This window comes from Arachis duranensis, chromosome 5, assembly GCF_000817695.3.
Source record: "Arachis duranensis cultivar V14167 chromosome 5, aradu.V14167.gnm2.J7QH, whole genome shotgun sequence".
NCBI lineage: Eukaryota > Viridiplantae > Streptophyta > Magnoliopsida > Fabales > Fabaceae > Arachis > Arachis duranensis.
Genome location: NC_029776.3, coordinates 101,190,676 through 101,208,037, shown reverse-complemented (window position 1 = coordinate 101,208,037; position 17,362 = coordinate 101,190,676). Strand labels below are relative to the sequence as shown.

At 32.1% G+C, this 17,362-nt stretch overlaps 2 protein-coding genes across 3 annotated transcripts; one reads left to right on the top strand and one right to left on the bottom strand.

Moving 5' to 3' along the window:
• The first annotated feature begins 1,331 nt into the window (after positions 1-1,331).
• On the top strand, positions 1,332-6,341 carry LOC107491313 (nicotinamide adenine dinucleotide transporter 1, chloroplastic). Of its 2 annotated transcripts, none has more exons than XM_016112151.3 (9): positions 1,332-1,777; positions 1,866-1,949; positions 2,227-2,333; positions 3,452-3,500; positions 3,638-3,747; positions 4,343-4,437; positions 5,101-5,189; positions 5,296-5,390; positions 5,666-6,341. In XM_016112151.3, exons 1-9 carry the CDS (start codon positions 1,696-1,698, stop codon positions 6,038-6,040), a joined length of 1,086 nt encoding a protein of 361 aa, XP_015967637.1. In that variant the 5' UTR covers positions 1,332-1,695; the 3' UTR covers positions 6,041-6,341. The 2 variants fall into 2 exon arrangements, with proteins under 2 accessions (XP_015967637.1, XP_020999064.1); XM_021143405.2 differs by having other exon boundaries at positions 1,745-1,777; positions 2,231-2,333.
• Positions 6,342-9,425: 3,084 nt separating this feature from the next.
• Positions 9,426-16,100, bottom strand: LOC107490933 (LEAF RUST 10 DISEASE-RESISTANCE LOCUS RECEPTOR-LIKE PROTEIN KINASE-like 1.1). The gene is made up of 4 exons (XM_016111730.3): positions 15,129-16,100; positions 14,965-15,021; positions 13,945-14,217; positions 9,426-10,282 (listed from the first exon to the last, which is right to left on the bottom strand). The coding sequence occupies exons 1-4, from the start codon at positions 15,772-15,774 to the stop codon at positions 9,426-9,428; spliced, it is 1,833 nt and encodes a 610-aa protein (XP_015967216.1). The 5' UTR covers positions 15,775-16,100.
• Positions 16,101-17,362: the final 1,262 nt, after the last annotated feature.

Below are 17,362 nucleotides of genomic sequence, written 5' to 3'. Positions count from 1 at the left end.
TTTTACTTTTGTTTCTGGTTTAGCTTCATTCTACTTTTGTTTACTGATTATACTAAAAAACTTTTTGATTGCACTAAAAAAAATTCTCTTTATGAGTTTTGATGTGTTCTGCTTCTAATTAACTAATTATGTTATGACAAAAGTTTTGCATCTGATCATACTACAAATACACTTCAATTTACACAGTGGTCACAATTATACCCAAATACACATGGAAGTAAATAAATCATTGTGTGAACTTTTAGGTGTATTTTTGTTTATTCTTTTGACAAAACATTTTGATTCTAAATTTGTGTTAATTATGACAAAATTTTGCTATAAAAAAAGGAGTTTGTTGGTAAAAAAAGTAGGAGTAAGAAAAGTGAATCTTGTCTAAGAAGATAATATTATAACTTTTTTGTCTTCCTACGAGTAGAGAATTTAGGTAAATTAATAAATTCATACTATATAAATTTTTTTAACGTTTATTGTTAATAGGAATTTAATTATAAAATTTAATATAGTACGANATTTAAGAAAGGTAAATGTATGAACCTAATTAGAAGGTCGTGTAAAATTTGTAAGTCTATCAAATTAAACTCAACGGGTCGATTTCATAATAGGTTATTATAATTTAGGATCGAATTGATAAAAGTTATTGAAGATTTCCGATGTAAATTTACTTCAAATGTTATTGATTTTGTTTGATGGTAAATTATTAGGGAACCATTGGTTCTGTGTCGCTTTTGAAAACTATAGCGAGAGTTAGGTTTTTTGCGGTGCAATTTAGATTAATTTTGAGCAAAAATTTTATTTGATCGGAACATTAATTTTATTTACAATGTAATTTAAATTTAATAATTTTTAAAAAAAATTTTGATTCCAAACTAGTTTCAAGCAATTTAAAATTTTTTTGGTGACTTATTTAAATTTAATTGGATTTACAATTTTGTATATTTAAAAAATTAAATATACATAATAAATTTTAACATTAAATTTTAAATAATAAATAATAACATAATAAATTTTAACAATATCTTAAAAAATTATTAATAACATAAAAATAAAAATAAAATTTATAAATTAATTAAAATAAATAAATAAATCTCATTTTAAATATAAAATATTCATTAAATAATAATATTATCATACATTATACCATTTGAATTAGACTAGATTAGTTTTGCAAAATAAATTTAAAATTTAATCTGATCTATGTGATTTATAAAAGTAAAATCTAATTAAATTTAAATTAATATGATTTAATTTTTAATTTGAATTAAATTAAATAAACAATTTAATTTGGATCGGTTTTACATACTAACCAGTAACCAGAACGCAAGCAAATCAAAATTCCCAACCTTTTGGCATCCGGTGCTCCCCCAATCCCCATAGACCCCTGAAGAAAAGGGGTAGAAAGAAAGAGCCTAACAATTTTCCATGGTCTTTCAACCTTCAATGAGAGTACGTTGCACGCTCACACGATTTTCCTCTTCTTAGAAGTTAGAACACCAATCCACCGCGTAATCAAACAAACCCTTCACTCACGTTAACCCCAAAATCCTTACTATCAAACCCCGTTTTCAACTCACCGAATCTTATATAAAGAATCAAATTCTTAAAGATCTGCCAATGAGAATTCCCCTCTTTATTCCTTCGATTCGTTAACCAACTTTCTTGAATTGCATTATAAGGTCATTATTTCCAGATTCTAATATGAGTAGCAATGAACAAACTTCTGGTGCTAGTCACAACGCCAGGGCTTTAATATCCAACGCTGCTGCTGGTGCTTCTGCTGGTAACCTTCTCTTTCTTATTATTTCATTTAATTCAATATTTCTTTTGGTCACTTCTAATTTTTCTATTAACTTGTTTGAATGATGCAGGGGCCATAGCAGCTACGTTTGTGTGTCCGTTGGATGTGATCAAAACAAGGTTACAAGTCCATGGTCTTCCTCCTTCACATCAAGGTAGCATTTTTGTACTGTGAGAAGTTGCTTAGGTTGTGTTTGCATACTATCACTTAGACAGAAATATAAATATACATATAGTAGTCTTTGCATGATTGATAATTAATGAAGTTCTGTTAAGACCCAGAACGGGTGGTAGAATATGGACAGCTGACTCATGTCAATTCATCAATTTGATGCAAGTTTGGTTCATCAGCTTGGAGCTGAAATCTTTATGGTTGTTGTCTTAGTTCATTCAGTGATTGGTTCTCGAGCATGACTTTTTCTGTTCTCCTAGGTAGTGTAATCATCATGAGCCTGAAGAATATAGTAAGAAATGAAGGTGTTAGGGGAATGTACCGTGGGCTTTCGCCAACAATACTGGCTTTACTACCAAACTGGGCAGTGAGTTTCCTTTACCCTACATGCCTACATTTTCATTCTCTGATCAATGGTTGTTGTGATAAATGTATAACTAATGACCGTTTTTATATCAATGCTTAGTTCTCATAATTCTCGTTAAGGTATTCACTCTTCACTAACTTGTTAATATACCAGTTATTATTGCTGCAATTCTTTTTTTGGTTTTCCCTTTCTGTACTTCATTTTGTAATGGGATCCGTTGTTATGTTCTTTCTCCATGACTGTTTAGGAGAAGATACAATAAAGTTTTTGCAGTTAATTTAACAGAAAATCAGTTAGAGAAATTTCAGTTAGAGAAATTGTAATGGTCATACACTCGTGGCTACTTGTATAACTTAACTCCTTATCCATTTCAAGTTATTGTTGTTCAAAATTAGCTCCATTATTTTTAGCACTTAAGGTACTCTTTCATGATACTTGTCTACTGAATTAACTCTTTTGAGATTGGAAGAATAAACCCACAACTAACAACTAATTTGGTGGGTTTATCTTTTTTCCATGTTCTTTTCTTTTTTTGTTGGTGGGTGGGTTATTAAACTTTTTCTATGTGTTTGATTAGCTTAGTTTGGTGATGGTGTAGTCAGTGATCTTTAGGTGCTGGCAAGCTCTTGCTCGTATTCCATGTTCTGTTGTCTTGTTTTCTCCGCTCAAGTATCTCTCTGATTTTGATACTCATAGCTTACTCATAAATGAATTTAAAAGAAATAAAAAAAAAAACACAAGATTTCTACGGATTTTTGCCTTCTTGCCGGTGGAATGTTTCGTGCAATCCCCCTAGCTCTATAACGTAGCACATATTGTTGCATCAACTTCTGGAATACCAATGAACATCTATTTTCCACTTTCATATACATTGTCGATAAAATTTCTTTCAAAACTATTAATTAATGATTAGTCACATTTCTTATATAAGAAGATACAACAAATTGGCAAAAGCCTTCTATGAATAGGTGGTTGGTTGGCTATATTAATCAAACTATTGGGTTATTTTCTACTACTAAATTAAATCATCATGCTTTTATTTCTTTGATCACACGTTTCTAAAAGTATCTTTTCAAAGCTCATATTTTCAAATAACATAAATTCTATTCAAATGACAGGTTTACTTCACAGTTTATGAGCAACTAAAGGGACTGCTTCGTTCACAGGGTAAATTCTATTCTTTTTTAAGTCATTAGGATTTTATTACTAGAGTCCTGTCTTTTATAATTTGGTTTATTTAGATGTTTACTTGAATTTTTTGCTGGATTGATTAGATTTTTCTTTTCCTGGTAATACTATTGCAGATGGTAGCAATGAACTCACAACTATTAGAAACATTATAGCTGCTGCTGGTGCTGGGGCAGCAACAGCGATTTCTACAAACCCATTGTGGGTTGTTAAGACAAGACTCCAAGTAAGTTAGTGTTTCTTGTGATTGTAATCTAGCAAAATATATATAAAGTAAAAGTCTAAATGGTTGGCTCTTTTATTTTTCTTCCTTCCGTTTATTATCAATCTTTCACATTATTTTGTTTCAAACTGATTTTTAGCTAAGTTATTCCTTGATTCGTTTGCTGTCCCAGCTGATTGATTAAACTTTACTTGAGAAGGTTGTAGATGTATCTTGTTCTATTTTTATGTCTGATGACTTTAGGGTTAGAGATGAAAGAAGAAAAATGTTATTTCTGCTATATTTAAACTACAACACATACCCTTATCTATAGGTCCAAATTATGGACAACAAAACAGCTCATTACAACTCAGATTGAGTGTATGCTGAGTTAGTTGTGCAAGTGGGTGAGGTAAGTTGTGATTTGCAGCTCCTTTAGGTGCAAGTGGATGTGATGCATGTAAGTGAGCTATGAGCTTTAATTACAGCTCATTAATCTCATAATCTTTATGCTTCAACAATTAGAAATAAATCTTTATCTAATGCTTGTACTTGTACCTCTCTCTGTTTAACTTAAGTTTATTTTTGACATCGATTCATATTTTCCAATATTGGTTAGACACAAGGAATGAGGCCGAATGTTGTTCCTTACAAAAGTGTTCTGTCTGCTTTGACAAGGATTACCCGTGAAGAAGGCTTGCGAGGACTATATAGGTTAGTTTCTTAACTCTAATTTATATGTTGGTCTATTTTATGTAATTGAGGTTGATATATGTTAAAAGTCTAAGCATTTATATGTAAATTTTTTTAGCATTGGTTGTTGCTTCACTTTTAGCCTTTTAGTTGTGCAGTAAATGAGGAAAAAAATAATAATATAGAGGATATGAGATATTCTCTAGGTCATCATTATATTTGATGAAAATATGGAGGTCTCAATTTTGTTAGGGGAATTACAATAATTATGCCATATCATTTTAATGTGATGATTATTAATTGGTTAATGAGGGATAAATCATAGAGGTACAGTCCTGCATGAAATCTGGATGTAAAGAATTGTTCTGGTAGTGTAATTTTGAAGGAAAACAGGAGTATCAAAATCTCTTTATTTTGGTGAATGAAGTATCAATTATTTGATTGCATTTTTTATTATTTTTTTTTGAATTTTGAAAATTTCAAAATTTGATATGCAAGATCTTGATGATTTTAAGATAAAATTCAACAATTGGTCAATTAGAATAATTTTCTTTGGATTTTATTCAATGGTTTAACTATATCAAACTAATGATTTAAAGGGAAAAAGGGTGTTTAAAGCTTTTAATAACCCAAAGTCTGCTTCTTGTACACTTGATTAGAATGATGCTTTATTCTTGTTAACAGTGGCATTATGCCTTCATTGGCTGGTGTAAGTCATGTTGCAATTCAATTCCCAGCATATGAAAGTATCAAGTCATACATGGCAAAAAAAGGTTATTATGCTAACTATCAATTATTTATTTATACATTGATCCTCAAAACATGGTTCTTTTTTCTTTTCAATGCGTAACTAATCAAAATGAAAATTTCTAATTACAGATAATACAACTGTTGACAAGCTTAGTCCTGGAAGTGTTGCCATTGCATCATCAATTTCAAAAGTACTTGCCTCCGTAATGACTTATCCGCATGAGGTATGCATGACCTGGCTAAATTGCTGTGGATTGAAGATATGTGCAGAATGAGAAAGTATAGCAAAACCAACTTTCAGTTAGTCAGCATTAGCCAACTTTAGAGTTTAGGGTTCAACATTTATGATTTAGGTCTAGAATTTAAGATAAATAAATTATTTGAAAAAATTGGCTGATGTTGACTGAAAAAGATAATTTCCTAGCATTACAAATAACATACAAGTAATCTGTGTTGTTTCTTATGTGAATGTTGCTCCCTTGGTAATCCGCATTTCCAGGTGATACGATCAAGGCTGCAAGAGCAAGGCCAGGCCAAAAACATGGGGGTCCATTACGAAGGGGTTATAGATTGTACTAAGAAGGTTTTCCATAAAGAAGGCATTCCGGGTTTTTATCGCGGTTGCGCAACCAATCTGTTACGAACAACTCCATCTGCTGTTATTACCTTCACCAGTTACGAGATGATACATCGGTTCTTGTTGCGGGTTATACCGGAGAACAAGGGTTATCCGCAAAGCTGTCCGAAACCCAAGGCACTTAACAAGCCCCAGGAAGAAGGAAGTAACATCATTAAGAATGACTCCTCTGATATGGGGCCATCACCATCTCAGTCTAACAAGACAGGCTCATCAATTCCTTTGGGAAACAAATAGCAGCTAACACGACACTGATTAGGCATTTTTTATGTTTATTAGTTTTTTTTTTCTTATATTTCTCACATTTAATTTATAACTTTGTGGCTCTGAAATTCTTTGCTGCATGCTAGACCTTGGCTTTAACAGAATTGTTAATTATGTTAATAAAAGTTGCAAAAAATGAGAAAGAATAAGGCATGTTCTTGAGAAAGAGGGGAGTGGCGGGATTTTAATTTGGACTTGAACCTGTGAACAAGGCCATGCTGTTAAGTAGGACTAAAGTTTCAAAATGATACTTGAGATTGAGTCTGTATTTCAATTTGACTTTTGAAGTTTTAATTGCACTAATTTAACCTTCTAAGATTGAGTTTTGGATACTATAATAGTCTATGTCCTTTTTCAACAAGGAGTCAAACAGTCAAAGTGTTGATCCTAGGGGTAGTAATGGGTAAGGTAGGGCAGGATTTGGAGCTAACTCTAAACCTATCCGCAAGTTGAGAATATCCCAACCTTAAGTCTATTCGTTCTTAATCTGCGGGTACTTGACTCTACCTGCGGGTTACAGAAAAGATGCAACATTATTATATAACTTGGTGATAATTTAAAATAGAATTGACTTTTATGTTAAAAAAAGTATTAAATTATCAATTAATGATCTTTTAATGACTAAAGATCTTTTGCATTTAGTGATAGATCTTTGGTTCAATATCCATTTAAAACATATTTTTATATAAGTTTATAACATATACATATATAGGGTGCGAGTTGGTCGGGTAGGGTTGAACTCAACCCGCACTCTACTCGACTCGCATAAGAACCCTACCTGCACCCTAATATATCCGCTGCGGATCGGGTTGACAACCCTATCCGACCGGATAGAGTCAGGTTAGGTACCCGTAAATAGGGTACATATTGCCACCCGTAGTTGATCCGGCACATCCACTATTATAGTTGATGAAAGTACATTTCGATAATATTGACCATCTAAAATCATATTCTTTTCAAACTTTGCGGATTATTACTAACACAAAACTAGAATTGATATAAAAAAACTACAAAAACCAGCACTTGGGTATCACTTTTTGAGTCTTCATATTTGCTTTCGATTCTCAAACTTTCAAGCCAAGTTCATTTTCAAGTCAACATTGTTATTACCGTAATCAACTTTTTCAACCATTTTTTCTATGCTCAAAATCTGTCCAAATAAATAACTCATACTATCTCTTCTCCACTAACCAGCAATTACTATTCTCACATTATAATTCAGACATCCAGAAAATGGGTCATTGTGGTTGGATTTTGTACTTGACCACCGAAGAAGAGGACGACATGTACAGCCGCACCAGTTTGGCACCCACACTGACCTGCTTCGTGCTGGAGTTCTTGTCTAGTTTCCGTTGAATGATGACCGGTATGAGTTACCTGTTTCTTGTCTAGTTTTCGTCGAATGATGACCAGTATGAGCTACCTGTTGTCTGACTTCCACCGCCTATCATGATTCCAGCACCCGAAGAAAATGGGTAAAGAAGAAGAATGGGGTTAATTTGTGATTCAATAGATTTAGGGTTATAAATAGGGGTAGAGACTACATTGGGGCACGAAAATTAGCCTGCCATGTCAACTAGCCGTTACACTTTTCATTGTGACAGTGGCTGTGCTGCATCTGCGGTCGGATGACTGACTCACTACTGAAAAAAGGGCATAAGGACCATTATAATATTCAAAACTCAATCTAAAAGGTCAAAATAGTTCAATTAAAATCTTAGAAGTCAAATTGGTGTATGGATCCAACTTCAGAGTTCAGAGAGCATTTTGGGAATTTAGTTTGTTAAATAGAAATAACAAGACCATATTTAAAAGAAAGAAAGAAGAGTGGTGCCAAAAATAGTTTTTATGTTATATTTTGGTGCTATCTACATATTTCTTTCTTTTTTTTTATCTACGTATTTCTTTCTTTCTTTTTTTTTTTACAACGCTTGAATTTGTGTTGTGTCAACTCAACTGTTTTTTATTTTCTTGCAACTCTTCGACTATTATTAGTCTGGTTTATGTTGAACGTATTAAATAATTAAAGCAATTACCGGGTTTAGGGTTTAAGTTGGTAAAGAAACATTTAAAATTAGTGTCGGCCAAAGTTATCTTAGAATATATGGTAGATCTTCGTAGTAAGATGAAAAGTATTTCTGTTCTGACCCAACTCAATAAAAATTTGGGTCCACCCACCATCCGACAGATTAACAATCTACTTAAACGACAGTGTCTTTTGGGTGATAATTTCCTCGACAGAGATTTGGATAGCTGGTAAAAGTTTTCAGATAAATGGGATAAAATAAAAGGGTCCATCCGAAGATAAGAAATAAAAGGGAGGAATTTACCTCTCCTCCAGGTACATCGCTATTATCCTAAATCTTAATTAGCCATCTCATTGTACAGATGCTTACTTTAACATTAAAGTATCCTTGCAAATGACTCCACCTGCTGACCGGACGATGATTGTGGATACTACACTTCAACTCTCGCGTTCAATTCCGATCTTCACTCTCAACCACCTCTCTCCAACTGACCCACCGACCGAACAACTTTTAAGTGGATTATTCTCCTCTTTGGTTGAAAGAATATAAATTACTAGATTTGATGGCAGGAAGTAAAAAAAAACAAACATTGTGGGACAGAAAATACTATTTACACAAATCCTCTCTTAGTCAATAGCAAGATAAAGCTGTGCTTGTAACATAACCATATGCAAAATCATATATTTACTCCCTCACAATTCACAAGTGATGGATTACATGCAACTTATATAATGCTATTATTCTTTTCCATATATAAATATGAGCAATGCTAGAGGTCAGCAACTTTTGTAATTGTTAGCCAGCAAATAGCCATCAATGATAATTTAATTGTGTGAGATTAATGTGAGATTTCATCTAATAACTCACATTTCTCTGCTGGTTACATGCTGGGCAAAATTCAACAAAACTGCTAGCTCCCTAGACTTTTTCTATAAGTATATCGAATGGTAAACCACAAAAAATACATTTAAATTATTTTGATATTGACAAAAGTATCTTTAAATTTTGTTATCAAAAGAAATATTCTCAAATAATTTTAAAATGTATCAAAAATATCCAATCGTATACAAAGATCTGTTCTATTAATGAAAAGTGTGACGTTATTTATTTGTCAATGTTAAAATTTCATTTATCACATAAAAATTTCTGTTTGTCACATTATTTTTCATTAAGGTAGAATGTATCCGTCTACATGTATTTTTGTAATATTTTTAAACAATTTAAAAATATTTTTGTGGATAACAAAGTTTAGAGATATTTTTATCTACAACAAAATAATGTGCATATTTAGTGATTTAGCCGTATAGAATAAGAATGATAGCATTCTTTCTTCAGCGGTTGGCAAACATGGAGTAATGATTAACAAGTAATCTAGTTATCCATTCCATCAGAATGTTTGGGGACGGCGCTGGGTGTTGTTGGTCAAAGAATTTGGAGCTGCCGCATAATCCAGCGAAACGCCAGGGCGCTGAACCTCTGTAAAAAGCCAATTTGGCCACCGAAATTATCATCCTTCTTGAATCATCGTCTGACTGAATTCCAAGAGAAGGATCCACCAATTCACAAAACGCTCCCTTTTGAAACTTCCTTACAGCTACATTCGCCAACTTAACATCATCCCTTTCTCTGTTCATATCAACAGCCGGCAGCGACGATATTAACTCAACAAGAACCACTCCGAAACTGTACACATCACTCTTGTTTGTAAGCTGGTAGCACAGACGGTAGTCCGGGTCAACATAACCAGGGGTTCCACGTGGCGCCGTGGAGACATGTGTGACGTCACTGGGGAACAATCTAGAAAGCCCAAAATCAGCAACCTTAACACCGAAGTTGTTGTCAAGGAGAATGTTGCTGGTTTTCACGTCACGGTGAATGATACCGCAAGCATGGAGATAAGCCAATGCACAAGCAGTTTCAATGGCGATTTTCATTCTCACCGGCCAGGTCAATGTGCTTGACTTTGTTCTGTCACCGCGGAGATGATAACTGAGAGTTCCATTAGGGATGTATTCATACACAAGGAGTAGCTCACGAGAATGACGTGAAGTGCAGCCATAGAGGGATACGAGATTCCTATGGCGCAAGCGTGTGAGGATCTGAATCTCGTTGATGAATGATTCAACTGGCTTGTAGTTACGCTCGAATAGGCGTTTCACTGCAACTTCTCGTCCATCTCTAAGCTTTCCTGGTTATCATAGATCAAATTGTACGTTAATTAAGAGTAAAGTTCATTTTGTTTACTCAAATTCAAAGGTGATTAAGTTGGTTTTTAGATTTTAATTAATAGAAAAAAATTGTATTTGTACACTAAAATCAATCATAAAATTTGACTATTTAGTATTTATGTATAAATAAATATATTATTTAACTCATCTTTAATGTATATTTTAATTTTTATATTCTAACATATATTTTATACTAATAGCTGATTTTAGTATACATTAGTTATCAAAAAATGATTCCCTATAATTAATTTTGTAATTCAAGAAAGTCCTTTAATTTCAATTTGCACAAAAGGTTTTCAAATTTTTTCCTGTACTCAATTTTGTCATCCAAATTTGATGATATAATGAATTTGGACCTAGTCATTTGTTTTACATAATATTAATATTAAGGATTTAATTAACATGTACTCTTAGAGCACATATGTTAAGATTATTATAAAAAAATTTAAACTTTTGAATTTAATAAATATAAATAAAATATATTAAAATTTTAAATTTTTTATCTAAAAAAATTCATAATAACTCTAGTATCTCATCTTAGGACACATAACAATTAACCCTACTATTAATAATGATTGAGGAACTAAATTAAGTTATGACGTAAAATTTGAGGCAATGAATTGAGTTATTAAAAATTAAGAGATGAAATTGAGTTAATGAGTTAAATTTGGAAGATCGTCTTAGATATTACTTAAACATACAAGACAAAAATTGGTCTAAACTCTATGATTGTGTTACATACTGTATTGTTGAGGTAAAAATATTAGACTGTTAGTTAAAAATATTAATTAATATAAATTAAAATTATTAACTTTAAAATTATTTTTACATAGGAGATAATAAATAATTTAGTCCATGAGTTTCGGTCGATAATCAAGTTGACTTTTCATCTTTAAAGCTTATCAATAGTTCAAAAAATAGGTATAATTACCATTAGTCTTCTTAAAAAAAAAACATGCTGAGATAAATTTGTAAAAAAATAACTACTAATTTGATATTCCAAAGATTTAGGTATTAACAAAAAAATTCTAAAAAATATTATTAACAAAAAAATTCTTAAATAATTTTAAAATTTGACAAAAATTTCCACACGTTAACTGTTTCAATTTTTATTAACAGAAAATATTGAGGTGACTAATAAAACAAAAGGCATGGCACAGTAAAATATTATTTGGCATTTTTAATTATTTAAAAGTATACAAAACTTAATTTTTCAAATCAATCTTTTCTTTTTTCTTTGCATTTCTCTGTATTTTCTATTTAGTTCTAGTTTTAAACCAATTCTCACACCACGATTGATTTCTTTAAAGGAGGGAGAAAGAGAAACTGGAGAGAGAGAGAACGGGAGAGAGAGATACAGATTTTCAATGGCACAACTTGAGTTCTTCATAGATAGAGGCGAGCTAGTGAACTTCGGTGCGGACTTGATCGAGCTCAGCGAACATGGCAGTGTCAATGTGAGAATCGACTTTGAGCTCAATGTCACGTTCATCCTTGAGTTCTACGACGGTGACAGTGAGAGTGGCATTATTCATTACCGACATCTTCTTCTTCCTTTGTTGATGAGACGTCTTTTTCCTCAGCATTACATTTTAACTTTTTTTTGCAGACATTACAAAAGATGAGTTTCGGTCGGAGATGAAGGGAGTAGGTTGTAGAGAGTGTTGGCATTGCTTCTATATCTGTTTTGATAAATAATTCGCCGTCTAAAGCTTTCAAAATGAAAAGGTGTTTGAGACAAGGAGACCTATTATCTCCATTTTTGTTTGTACTGGTCATTGATGTGTTGCATAGAATGGTGGGAGGAATAATTAGAAACAGACATATATCTCCGTTGTTAGTTAGGGAGGATGATATAGAATTGTATCATCTTCAGTTTGGAGATAACAATATATTATTTTGTCCACTTGAGGAGGAGACCATAAGAAACTATAAGAGGTTACTACGATACTTTGATCTGATGTCGGGGTTAAGCATTAACTTTGATAAATCTAGTTTGAGATCAGTTAATTGCAGATAGTAGTGGGTTCAGAGTATTCATAGCTTGTTGGGTTGTAAGGAGGCTACTCTATCAATTAAATATCTTGAAATCTTCTTAGCAGTTGATCCGAGATTGGTTAAGATGTGGGAGACCATAGTAGACAAAGTCGAGAAAAACCTCAGTTTACGAAAAACTAAAGCACTCAATAAAATAGGTAGGTTAGTTCTCATCAAATTAGTGTTAAATAGCTTTCCGGTATACTACTTGAGTATGTATAATATACCGAAGGTTGTTGCAGATAAGTTGATTTCACTATAGAAGATATTTTTGTGGGGTAAGAAAGATAGCAGGAATAGCATGGCAATGGTAAAATGGAAAGTAATGCAGGCTCCAAAAAAGTTAGGTGGTCTGAGGTGGGGAATGTGATAGTCCGCAATACAACACTATTATTTAAGTGGTGGTGGCGTTTTTTAAAGAAAGAGGGTCTATTATGGAATAAAGTGATATGCTCCTACAACAACATGGATCCCAATATGATGTTATCCAATCAGGCAATACATGCTAGAAGGGATCTATGGAAGGATATCTGTCAACTATATATTAAGGAGCAACATGTGAGAGATAAGATGACTGAAATTCTACAGAAGTAGGTGATGGTAGAAGAACTCGTCTTTGGGGGGACGTCTAACTACAAAGTAGTTCATTGAAAGATCAGTTTCTGAGATTCTTCTCAATTTCAAACCTGAAAAGATTCGTCATAGGGAATTGTGCATTTTGAAATGGATTAAAGTGAATTTGGAACTTTCAATGTAGATGAGAGTTATTTCAATGGGAGTTAGATCTAGTGAATCAGCTACATGATAAGCTGAGGCCAATTACACTAGCATATGACAGAGAGGATAGAGTTGTGTGAAAGTTTGATAGACAAAGTATTTTTACTACTAACTCATTTATGCAAGTGTTGCAGGTAGATACAATTCCTGAGGAAGTAACAAGCTATAGTTTCACTAGAATTATTTGAAGATGATTAGTTCTACTAAAAATGGAGTTGTTTATTTAGTTTGTTTTGATTGAAAGAATAAGTACAAAAGAAAGACTGAGTAGGATATAAATAGTAAACAATGAAGATAATGTCTATGTATTGTGTAAGAAGGTTGAATATATTCACCACTTATTTTTTTGTTGTGATTTTATTTATCAAGTGTGGTGTGCATAGTTATTTGATTTTGGTAGACTATAATCCATTCCAAACACAATAAAAAAACACATTAAGAGTTAGATAAGAGCTCACAACAAAAGAGGAGAGCGAAAAAAATAGTTATGCTTCTTTACTATTGTTTGGAATATTTAGATAGAAAAAAAGAAGGATATTTTTAGAATGAAAAAACATGTTTAGAGGAGATTATAAACAAATCCTCTCTTAATTATAAAAAGTAGAATGATAAAAATTCCTTTAATTATTGATGACAATGCCAAATATAACTTTGGAATTAGTTTTTATTTTTTTATGTCTTTGTTTTGTTTACTATCGCTTTACTTTTTAAAAAAGACAGACCATACTGTATTTCGGTAAAAAAAAACACACATTTGTATTCAATTACTAAATTTCGGTATTTATGCGGGTAAAACGTGAGTCCTTACCATAGTAAACAGTTCCAAAGCCACCTTCTCCAAGTTCTTTAGTTTGGTCAAAATTGTTAGTTGCGACTTGGAGTTCTTCATAGGAGAAGAGAGGGATTCCGAAGTAGAGATTTCCACTTTCTGGGTTTGTGTTTGAATTTGGGCGAGAATACAGGTTCCTTAATTTGCCTCCATAGCCTCCTGAAGAATTGTGTCTCCGTTTGTACAGTAAAAGAATTGCACATAACTGACACGTGGCAACTATGATCATAGCAGCCAATCCGGTAGATAAACCTGAACAAGGGAAAGCTTTGCTATATATTAGTACATTACATGCATATATTCTAAAATTTCTCATGAAAGCTTTTACGATTGCTACTAAGGTAGAGAAAATTGAGATTTTACGTGAAATCGAAAAAGTAAATAAAAAACGTAAAACGTAAAATCTTAACAAGATTTAAATCGTAAAATCGTCAGACTTAGTACAAATTTCGTAAAATCGATAAACTCATTTAAAATCGTAATATCGGAAGATTTTAAGAGTTAAATCGAGATTCTAGCTACTATGGTTGCTACAATTCATAATTTCTCCCATAAGGTAAATTAGTCGATACCTAAAATTAAGGGATTGAAAAAGTAGTTTAGTGATTGCTTGAATGATTTGATCACTTTTGGGTTTTTATACGTGTGGCTTGGTCTTGTGAATAAATGATAGAGATTGCGACAAATATTTCAGCACAAGGGGGATGATAAAAAAACAAGTTAATATTACATAGATTTATTAAGTAAAGAAATACTTGTGAAGAAAGAAAAATCTTAAAAATAAAAGTTAAAGAATTCAACTAAGGAGTAATTATTTTTAAACCATTCTCAATCAATTTGTTTGAAATTAATTTTTTTATTTTTAGTTTTAAATCTTAAAACTTAAATTCTAAATCTATGCAGAGGATTTTATTGGAGGAAAATGCAATAAACTGAAATATATAGTCCATGGCACTTCAGATGAAAATGCAGAGGATTTTATTGGAGGAAATACAATACCTAATATTGCTGCCTTCGAAGCCCCTGTCTTTCCCGTTGTACGAGTCACTGGCCAATCTATCGGGGAAAGGAGGTTAAAAATTATTAGTGGTGGAATCCTACTATTTTCTGAAGGAGAATAATGCAATCAATAAAATAATAAATTTCTGTGACGAGTCCATTACATGAGTAAAGAGGATCTGCAGATGCTACTTCGATTATAACAAAAGACTTGAAGGATGTGCACTGTTGAGTGGAATTGGGTTGTTCTTGTGTTTCACTCGTATCATCTGAACACGCGTTTAACAAACTAGGGAACATTCGATCACCATACATAGAATCTGAAGGAAAGGAATGATCCGAACCGAAATACACATCATAATTTGTAGAATGACACCTTTCATAGTGGAATATGCCATGGTCTTCAGGGTGATACTCATGAGTGCATTTGAAGAAGGCAACGCGGTTTACTACCCGGAGAGACAAGTCCCCACGAAGCTCCCATAAATTTACAGCGGCACCGGTTTCTTGGATGAAAATTATAGCAGAAAAATTATCCTTCCAAGCTATACTTTCAAGTTTGTATGTTTGGTTTCTAAGAAAAACTTGAACATCTGCACCTGGGTTATCACAATTACTTACGTGCAGGCCACATTCTGAGCAACTAGTGTTGGTGAAAGGGTACCAAAGCTTCCCGAACTTTCCACACTCGAAAGGCGGCGCCGAGTACCGGCTCTTCCCTTCATCTGTTTTCTTATTTGGAGCAGAGTGAAGAAGCCCAAAACAGCAGAGGAGTAAAAAGAAACCAAGAAAACTGTGGCCAACACCCATCCCAAATATGTCGGGGCTTAAGAATACGGATTTTCTCTGTTGTAATCAGTTGTTTGGTGTATCTAACCTACCATCTGTTATGTTCTTGATATAGTGAGTTTGTGTGTGTAAACTACGGCAGTTGACTTGGACAATTGACTAGCGAAGACTAAAGAAACTGGCTGGAAAGACGATGGAATATGCGTATTGAGTAGTGATCAGATGATTCTGGGCCCAATTCTACTGTGCTTCTGGGGTTGAAGGACATGGACGACTTTAACTGCTTGACTTTGAAAGTGAACATACATTATGGTTCAAAGACTAATGGAGCTCCTTTGCTCCAAGAATACGCTACGGCAGATTGGGACTTTAGTGGAAATTTGTGCACAATAGCGAAAGTTATGACTGTTCGTAAGGAGAACGGACTAAATCTTATTAGTGTGATTGGCCTTTTCTACAATGTCTCACAGCAGAATCTGAAAGTTTTTCGGGTGTAGAGAAGGAGATTGAATTTATAATTATTTTAATATTTTTTAAAAATTAACATTCAAACTGTTTTTGCTGAGTTTGCGAAAGTGATTACATAAGAGATAAAATATTCTTATCTCATAACGATCAGAACAAAAATAGAGTAGAGAGGAAAGATATCCTTAGAACAAATCAAACTTCTACTCAAGTTTGATTTGCTAAGTTTACTTTCTAGATTTTCAACCAATAAATATTTATTCAATTTAGTAAAAATATCTTAGGTACAAAAAATAAAAAGAAACAGATTATAAAAAAAATTGGCATTAATTTAACTTTTTTTTTAAACTAATTCTCTTTGTCTTTTTTTCAATGACTTTTTTCTTAATATCTCACTCAAATATCTTTTTTCATTGATAAAAAGAAAGTTAAAACTGAAAAAAGTAAAATATTTAATAATAAACCATAAAAGAGAAAATTGTATAATTCAAAGATCAATATTACAATGATGAAAGAAATAATTTTTTTTAGTTACCAAAGAAACGTGGAGAAGCAGGCTGGTGAACACGTGTTAAGTGATTCTCCAAAGAATGACAATCCTAACTAGAAGTAGAAGCTGCAGAATGTAATAGATAAAAGAAAATTAATCAGATAAGTATTATTTTAAATTAATGATTATAATTAAATTTTTAAACTTTTTTATTTCGAGCTGAATAATATTTTATGCACCTGGATTATTTTTGCAAAATAAATAGATTGAGATAGTATTGTAATTCTTTTTCTTCCTTGGACTTAGTCTCCGTTTAATAATAATATTAAATATAAACTAATTACTTAGTTATTAAAATAAAAAATAGTTACTTTAACATGAAAATAAAATTAAAAAAGCTTTATTATGAAAAAATAGTATAATTTTATATATTTATTTAATAATAACAAAATTATGTTGATTATAATTTGTTAAAATTTATTTTTTTTAATTTTATAATGATTTAACTGGATTTTATGAAAAAAAAACGTAAGATATATATTGTACTTTTATTATATTTATGGTTAATAGGATTTAGAATTTAAGCATGTATAAAAAATAAGGTCAAAATAACAATTGTATACACTTAAAATTAAAACTTTAAAAAAAAGTATA